Raw genomic sequence first — 9,782 nt, 5'->3', positions numbered from 1 at the left:
CAAGTATGTGAGATAAGATCAGCAGGTGGTGAGGCTCGTGGGAGAGTGCGAGCGAGCCGGATGTCGATACTCGGTTGACTTAAGAGCCGACACTTGTTTGGTTGCCTACCAGCCTCTAGCATGCCGCATGTGATCTCATGGCGCAGAGAGAGAGAGAGAGAGAGAGAGAGAGAGAGAGAGAGAGAGAGAGAGAGAGAGAGAAGCCTCCCTCCCGCCCTCCCGCGCCCTATATAAACAGCTCAGGCGCAAGGAAGTGATCACGAATAACCGCAGCTAGCCTTTCTTCATTAACGCATTCACATCCAATCGCCATGGATTCTATCAAAGGTTTGCCATTGCTATTGCTCATGCTTGTTTGCGCCGCTGCAGGTGCTTGTAGTGCTGCTGCTGCTGCTACTACTAGTTCTAGTAGCAAGGATGAGATCCATGCCGGCGCCTCAGCCATGCCCATGATGATAAATGGCCAAGATGTCCAACAAACCCAGCTCAAGCCCACTCACTCGTCTGAGACTTACGACCTCTATCAGATCATTGAAGAGATGCCGCCACATCACGAGCAAAGCAACATGAATGGTGGCACAACCAGTAGGAAGGAGCTTGGAAAGGATCAAGACAAAGAGAAGAATGTGATGGCAAAAGAGTTCGCAATGTGCAAGCCAAGCACGGGGGCTTGTGCTAATAAGCAACTAGCATGCCCCTCGGCATGTGTGCAAGGCTTCTATGGAGGAGGAGGATATGGGTGGGGTCATGGAGGTGGCTATGGGTGGGGCCATGGTGGGGGCTATGGTAGAGGGTGGGGAGGTGGCTATGGGCATGGTCCTGGTGGCTGGGGTGGTGGCGGTGGCGGTGGCGGTGGTGGCTGGGGTCGTGGCGGTGGTGGTGGTAGCAGCAACTGGTCCTCAGCTTGCAAATATGATTGCACCTCTGCTTGCATGGCCTCTTGCCAAAGTGAGTCTCTTCCTTGCTCTTTCTATTTAAATTTGCTATATTCAAGTAGTTTATCCCAATTTTGTGTCCCTTATTTTTGGATATTTGTTCTAGTTTATTTGGGCCCATAATGATTAGTGCCTCCACATTATATTTGAAGCATCAACATGTCACTATAATTGCACAAAGGGCACAAAGTAAACATAAAATTGTTCTCTCAAAGTTGATAAAACCACAATTACTCATCCCTTCCCTCTAAACAAAGCTCAACCTATATGTGTAAGCATAATATTCATAATGTGATTGCATGTGTCCATCAAGAACAAACAAATCTAACTTGTCCTCCATGACTATAGTACATTGAGTAGCAACTTATTTCTAGTTACTACCCAAATTGCTAGCACAATGGGAGTCTATTGAAAACAAATTCAAGCTAGTACGACATTGGATGCATATTTCATTGTTTAACGCTAAGAATCAAATGTAGGCAAGTACTAAGCTAGTTATGTGGAAAAACATGTTAGCACAAATCTTATTAAACTAAAATTGCTAATTGAATGTTATACAAGTCTTGAGTGCTAGCATAGACAATACCAGTCTTACTATGTAAACTTCTTGCCACTTGCTCTCCTTCATCCATAAATTGAGAGATTAGTCTAGAATTTCTCAACGTTGATAGAACCATGGTTTTATTCTAACATGAAGATCTTGTTCTCTTGCAGAATAAACATGATGTATCAAGTTTGCACATTTAGCAACCTTATAGATATATGCAATAAAATTGCAATCTTGTGGGATTGCAATTGGATGGCTAGATATTTATGCAAACTAAATACCCTTTGTACACCGAGCTTCATTATTATAAAGAGTTTTCATTATGTTGTTCATAGTATTACCCTAGTTGTCTCTTTTTCTCAACCATATTGACTTGACTATCCAAAAGTTATAGCTTAAGATTTTATCATGTTTGAATTGTTCTTCCATCATTTAAATTGTGATTTGGCTAAGTTATTTAATATGCGTTAGTCTTTGTAAATTTCAAATTTTGTGACATGAGTCAATTTTCAAGTCAAACTACATACAAAATCTATGCTTTATTAAAATTTAGCATTAGAACTATAAACACTTGTAAAGTTCTTTATAATGAGATAAGAGCTTCATTCATTTTTGAAGCCATGCAAAAGGCAAATGAATAAAGAGCTTCTATCTCTCTCTCTCTCTCTCTCTCTCTCTCTCTCTCTCTCTCTCTCTCTCTCTCTCTCTCTCTCTCTCTCTCTCTCTCTCTCTCTCTCTCTCTCTCTCTCTCTCTCTCTCTCTCTCCCCTGTGTGTGTGTGTGTGTGTGTGTGCACGCGTGCGTGCACGCGCATGTGCACACATGTGTGCATGCGTGTGTGGTTGTGTGCGTGCAAGAAAATAATACATCATTATATTCATAGTTGCATTTTTGGCAAAAGAAGATAACATATAAGATTACAACAACAAATTGTATCAAGGAGTGAAGTTTACTTGGAATTCACATTGTAAAATGGAGGGAATATAATGGATATAAGAATTGGTTTTATTTTGATCTTGTAACTAAATTTGAAATATATTGAAACAATTTTAACAATAATTGTAAAGTTTTGAGTAGTAGTTTGCAAAGTTGTAGTGGAAGGAAATTCAAGGCTTCCTACTAAGTTAGTAAGATCAAGCACATAAAGTTTTAGGTAGTACTATATAAAGCTAAATAGTGAAACGAAATTCAAGCCTTCCTTGTAGTTTTAGAGATAAACAAGATAACCTCCAAAAACGTCGAACCCATCATATTAATTTGGAGCTAGGTTTTTGTATAGGAAGGATTTAATGGAGTTTTGACTAGGTATGTATGAAAGAGGGTTTAACATTATGTGTAGATATCATTGAACAGCATATGTAGAAAATATGCCCACAAGATGTAAGATAGAATGTGAGTTGAAAGGAAGGGGATGGAATGTGGATGAAGATACATAATATATGTATAAAGGGTAATATGCTTGAGGAATATCCAAAACTTTATACGTTAGGAGCATGGATATAGGCTCATATGATGTTCAATGTAAGGATGGATACAAATAATGGTCAATCCTATGTCATACAGTCTAGACATAATCATTTGATGAGAAGGCCTACTGTTAACACTATAACCATCCTATATCATGAAGACCACATGGTTTTTATTTCATTTCTTGTTTGCAATTGTAAGGCCTCATTTCAGGGCATAAATATGCTTATAGTATCAAACATATGCTATCATGTATGAGCCAAAAAAACCCTCCAACACTATGTGCTGAATGCAATTTAGGATTATGTTTCATTAGTTAGTGCGATTCAAGGTTTCAAAAAGAAACATTCTTTGATTTCATTTGTAAATTTGTGCAAAGTGTTATTTATTATGTGGTGATAGCATTGAATTTTAACTCCAAATAAGTAAAGCATGCTTAGAATAACCTTTTAGAAGGTTTCTATATGTTCAAAAGTTTATCTATGATTACAATGACATGGAAACATCTTATTCACTGGTACTTGGAGCATGTTTAAACCTTCAAACATCAATGTATTTTCCATCCTAGAAGTGAGTTTGCATGCATGTTGTGAATGGAATGCCATAGGATATTTCAAACAAATCACATTTTCTAAGTTGAACTCCTTTTGTTCTATTTACTCTAGATTTGTGCTAGATCCATGTGATTTTGGATTATTATTACCTATATTGTGAACAAATATAGCCCCCTATTTACAGATGCCTCAATAGATGATGGCTACACATTATCATAAGTATTGTTGGCATGCTATTATGTACATTTTTCACAAAATCTAGCAATGTACTTGCTTTCTTGTGTCTTGATAAACATGGTGGGGTGTGCTTTTAATCACATTAATTTTTTTATTTATTGCATAAGTGTATCTATAAGAAATCAAGTAACACTAAGGCTTGCTTGGCTAGTTACAAAATTTATTGTCCCATTTAAGAAACCTTTACTTGAATAAAGATGCTAGATTTTGAGAAATTTGATCATTAAGATGACTTATTCATGGACTATTGTGATTGTTTACTAAAGTTGTTCCTTAAACATAATCTACAACTATGAATCTAGAATTTAGTTAAGGTTACTTTGACATTAAGTCAAAAATCTAAAGTGATGAGAAAATGAATAAGTTAGCTAAACATATATGATGTGGAAATTGCTTGAAAAATCACATTGTGAATTCTTGTGTATCTCAAGACAAAGAAACAAGTACATTAAAAAATAAATTGAATGAACAATATAGAAACGTAAGAGTAAGGACCATATATAATAATTTTAATTTAACTTAGAATAATCATATACAATACTCATAGAATTGAGAAGACCACGATTTTGTGTGTTAGGAACCATTGTGAGGCTTTCCCCATGTGTGCTTTGATGGAGCTGCGGTATGGAGAATGGAGGTTGCATGCATGTGTGCACACATATGCACATGCACAAAAATACACACACACACACACAGGAGAGAGAGAGAGAGAGAGAGAGAGAGAGAGAGAGAGAGAGAGAGAGAGAGAGAGAGAGAGAGAGAGAGAGAGAGAGAGAGAGAGAGAGAGAGAGAGAGAGAGAGAGAGAGAGAGAGAGATGTTGGAAGAGAGGGAGAGAGACAGAGTGGAGTGGAAGATGAGCCTCAGCTCATTCTTGTTCTTCATCCATTATTCTTCCATCATACTAACTGAAAGAGACTTACACATAGGTATGACTAACCAAGACTAACTGTGGCTAAGTCACTGACTACACCAACTTATTGAATGTCACAAATGTGTACAGGTGTATCCAGCTAATGTCGGTCACATACATAAAGATAGACTGATTGAAGAGTAACCGGAGCTTGATATTCTACCACTCCCCCTCAAGCTCAGACCATATGATAAACTCCAAGTAGCTATCTGAAATATATGAGCTTTTCTTTACAAAGAGACTTGGTAAATATATCTGCTACCTAGTCTTCAGTCTTCACATGAATCAAGTCAATCTACCTTGTAAAAACCATTTCTTTGATGAAATGGTAGTGAACCTCAATATGTTTGGACCTAGCATGGTAGACAGGATTGCGGGCCAACATAACACTGATCAAGTTATCACACTGCAATCTCATTCTGCTTTCCAGCTATATTCCCAAGTCTTTCAACAGTTTCATCAACCAAACTGCTTCGCAAGCCATTAAGGCAGCTCCTCTATACTCAGCTTCTGTACTAGACAATGCAACAGTAGGCTGTTCCTTACTCTGCCAACTAATCATACTGTTGCCCAATCCAAATGCATAACCATTGGTTGACCTCCTATCATAGGCACAACTAATCCAAATGCATAACCATTGGTTGACCTCCTATCATAGGCACAACCAGCCCAATCAGCATCAGTAAACCCTGTCAAGTCAAGGGATTTTCCATATGCATAAAACAACACATAATCTGTAGTACCCTTTACATATCTCATACTCCTCCTAACTGCATCTAAATGTGGTTTTCCAGGCTTCTGCATGAACTGACTAATTAGCCTCACTCCATAACATAAGTTAGGACGGGTAATAGTCAAGTATATCAAGCTGCCCACCATCTATCAATACATAGTCACATTCTTTATGTCATTCCCAACATCAATTTGCAACTTGACATTTTGATCAAGAGGTGTCTCCATAGGCTTGCATTCATCCATACCATACTTCGGTAACATGTCATGAGCATACTGCTTCTGTAGTAGCCATATACCTTGAGGCATAGAGACTATCTCAATCCCAAGAAAATACTTTAGTTCACTAGGGTCTTTGACTCTGATTTCAACCTGTAAACATGATTTAATTTTAGCAATGCCCTCTTCATCATCTCCAGTGATTATAAAATCATCTACATAAACCACTAGAAACACATATCCATGATCTGTCTTCTTCATGAATAGACTGTGATCTGCATCACCTAATCAAAATCTATGTTGTTGTAAATAACTGCTGATCTGAGCATTCCATGCTCTACGTGCCTATTTCATTCCATATAAATCCTTTTCCAGCTTACATACATGTGTAGGAAAGTCCGGGTGAACATAGCCTTCAAGCTGCTCCATATATACTTCCTCAACCAAATCACCATTCAAGAAAGTATTCTTGACGTCCATTTGGCATAATTTCCTTGCTTTGCATGCTGCCAAAGCAATGACAATTCTGATTGTTTCCATTTTAGCCACCGAACTAAAAGTCTCCTCATAGTCAAGGTCATACTGCTGCACATACCCTTTTGCAACCAGCCTGGCCTTATAACGTTCTAACAAACCATCTGACTTGCACTTAACCTTGTACACCCATTTGCAGCCAATAGGGACTTTGCCTTCAGGTAACTCAACCAATCCCCATGTCTCATTTTCAGCCAGGGTTGTATACTCCTCATCCATGGCAGCACACCGGTTATCATCTATAACTGCATCATCAAATAGGTTCTTTATAACCTGTCACAGTAGCCATATATGCATAATGGCAGGCTGAATAACCAATGTATGTAAACCTCTCAACTGGTTTTCTGACTCTCTCAGATCTCCATAAGTGTGGCTCACTCTGATCTTGCCTCTCATGAGGCAGTACATAACGATTTTACCTTGCTCCAGGCGTCATAATAGGCCGAATGCCCAACTCACTATCCAAATTGTCATTGTTAGATGACTCATAACCTGTTGTTGTAAGTGGACGTGTCACATCCTCAAGCATATTTTCTTTTCCCTCATCCAATCTCCCCCTCACTGACATATCCGTGTTAGTGGACATAGGAGTACGACTCTGCATGCATCCTGACCAAGGACTTACTGTAGGTGACCATGTAGGATCACTCATAGATGTACTCATTGTAGGTATATTTTCAGCATTACTAGTGTTGGTCGATCCATCAGTAGCCACTACAACAGGATTACCATACCACAATGCCAGCTCATCAAAAACAACATCTCTGCTAATCAATGTCTCATGTGTAGACGGTACATAACACTTGTAAGCTTTCCGGGGTCTTATGCATAACCAAGGAACACACTCTTGATAGCTATAGGATCCAATTTCTTCCTCTTTTCATCAGGAACATGCACATATGCAATGCTGCCAAACATCTTCAAGTGTGAAATATCAGGCTTATGACCATACAACCTCTCATATGGAGTTACATCATGAATCCCTGCTGTAGGGGTTCTATTCAACACATAGACAACAGTCACTACTGCTTCAACCCAATAACCATTTGGAAAACTCTTCTCATTCACCGTAGCTCTTGCCGATTCCATCACTACCCTATTTTTCATTTCTGCTACATTTTGCTGTGGTGTATAGCTGCAAGTTAACTGTCTTCTAATCCCATGTTTAGCAAGGTACCTATCAAAGTAATTAGAGATATATTCTCCACCTCCATCTAATCTAAGACATGAAATTTTATAGCTCAACTCATTTTCAACATGCTTCTTGAAATCCTTGAATGCATCAAACACATCATCCTTATGTTTCAGTATGTAAAGCCAGGTGTACCAGCTGAAATCATCAATGAAGGATACCTAGTATACTATGAGCACCACCAAAGGAAGCATTATGAGACAGACCCCATACATCTGAATGTACCAACTACAAGGGTTGTGAGCTATTCCATACATGTCTCATAAATGAAAACCGTGTCTACTTTCCAAACTGACATGAATCACATACATGTCCAAAGTCATGATACTTGAACTTAGGTAGTCCAAGCACAATCTCCTTCTATTGCATAGATTTTAGCTTTTGTACATTCACATGGCCAATCTGCTTATGCCATATCTCAACATCCCGTATAGCACCATCATCATTTGCAAACATGTCTGCTTTCAATTCTAGAATTAACGCATCAAGAGTAAACATTTTGCCATCTCTTCGGCCTCTAGGAATCAATTTGCAGCCATTACCGTATTCTTACAAAGCATCCATATCTATTAAATCTCACCTGCAGATTCTATTCTGCCATCTGCCCAACTGACAAAAGATTCTTGGTTATTGTAGGTACATGTAGTGCATCATGCAGGCGCTTTTTCTTGCCATCAGGCATCAACAAAGGTACAACTCCTTTATGCTGAATAGTATGCTAGGTGTCATCCCTAGTATAAACTTATCCATGAAAACCTGCAACCATGTCACCAAACCATTCTCCATGGGGTGTCATATGATTTGAAGCCCCTCAATCCATGTATCATCTCTCATCTTTATTCTGCCTAGATGCATTCTTAGACACATACTTCATGGCAAACAACCTATCACCCTGATCATTAGGAACTCTGCTAGATGAAGCATAATTTCCATATTGTCTACCCTTGGCTTTCATGTCAGCCTGCTTCTTTTGAAAATCTTTGGCTATATGCCCATATCTACCACAATATTGATAGTCCTTATCTTTGTTTGACTAATCATTTGACTACCATGAGCCAGATCCACCACCTCTACCATGGGGGGATCTCCCCCTGCCTCTAAAGCCGCCAAATCCATGCTAGCCCTATGTATTTGTGCCATGCCAGGCATTCTGCCGATGGTGTCCTTAAGCATTTTGAAAAAAGAGCCACGGCCTTTGCCGTCTCTACCACACTGGCTAGAGTAAAGAACAATGTCTCTGCTTTGAGATGTACTAGAACCTGTATTCAGCCCAAGCTTAATTTCCTCATGCAACAAAGAAGCAATCAACTCATCCCATTCAGGGGATTCAGCTCTCACAGAAATGGACGTATCAAATGATTTATACTCTCTCCATTCAATGTCACTGTAATCATATCATCCTCAGACACTGAAGATCCAATGGTGGCAAGCTGATCTTCTATGTTCTTGATCTTTGTAGTGTAGGCCTACATGAGTATTTCCATAATTCTTCATGAGTATATCCCATGCATCCTTTAGGGAACTGCATCCAGTAATTTGTATAGCATCTCATATACATAAGGAAAATCAATGTAACACCTTGCATGCTCTCTCAGTCCATAGCTTATGAGCCCTTTTCTAATCATTTATCAGATTCCTTTCATGCATTTCAGGTTCAGCCTCATCATCTGTACATAAGTCCCAGTAACTTCTGCCAACCGAAAAATTCTTCATACGAAACTTCCATAAAGCAAAATTTTTGTTGTCCAGATTTTCTCCCACAATTTGAGTGATATTGTCATTGCTTTGAGTATTTGCCATAGTTACAGCTTAGGTATTTAGTGATGTATACAACCTGCAAGTATCTGCAGTTCATGACCAATTTCCTGTTATTCAGGACAATTTCTTGCAATTCAAGACAATTTTTCTGACAACCTGCTTGCTGTGAGCTGTATTCCAAAAAATGAAAAAACGCAATCAACTAAGCATAAACCAAGCTCAAATAAATTCAAAACATTCTATGGTAGTGGCAAAACATCCCAACAACAAACTATGTCCATATAAGTATCAATGTTTGTAATGTATGCAAGTAGTAGTACCAAATATAGCCATCCCACTGCTATAACGAGTAGTATTTTCTATTTTAAAACAAGAGTATTCAGACCTCAAGACAGTCCCAAAACACCTCATTCAATAGTCACTCTACATAGAAGTTGATACATGTCCAATCGGCTAGAATATATTACATGTATGTGCAGTGACGATGATAGATATCCTTCCTATAGACAATAACTAGTCAATGCCCTGGTATAACCAGCAACAAATCAATCCAAACTTTGGACTTTTAGCACTCACAATATCCCAAAAATCATCTACCACTCAAGTGGTATGATCCAAGCATTTGTCACTAGCAAATAAGCATCACAGATACTTCAACCCTGTAGATATATTGTTTCCAAATTCAAGACACCAACCA

At 38.7% G+C, this 9,782-nt stretch overlaps 1 protein-coding gene and 1 long non-coding RNA gene across 2 annotated transcripts; both read left to right on the top strand.

Annotated features, from left to right (window-relative positions):
* Positions 1-269: 269 nt before the first annotated feature.
* Positions 270-812, top strand: LOC148017500 (uncharacterized; the record flags this gene model as incomplete). The annotated part of the gene is made up of 1 exon (XM_087662758.1): positions 270-812. A coding segment is annotated over exon 1 (501 nt), but the record flags the coding sequence as incomplete, so codon positions are not given.
* A 56-nt stretch (positions 813-868) lies between these two features.
* LOC148017499 (uncharacterized) lies at positions 869-1,814 on the top strand. Its single transcript, XR_015687880.1, has 2 exons — positions 869-948; positions 1,650-1,814. It is a non-coding gene; the product is annotated as an uncharacterized LOC148017499 (long non-coding RNA).
* Positions 1,815-9,782: the final 7,968 nt, after the last annotated feature.

This window comes from Lygodium microphyllum, chromosome 22 (assembly GCF_053477565.2).
Source record: "Lygodium microphyllum isolate KBCC chromosome 22, Lygodium_microphyllum_v1.1.10, whole genome shotgun sequence".
Taxonomy (NCBI): domain Eukaryota; kingdom Viridiplantae; phylum Streptophyta; class Polypodiopsida; order Schizaeales; family Lygodiaceae; genus Lygodium; species Lygodium microphyllum.
This window is presented reverse-complemented; position numbering and strand designations above follow the sequence as displayed.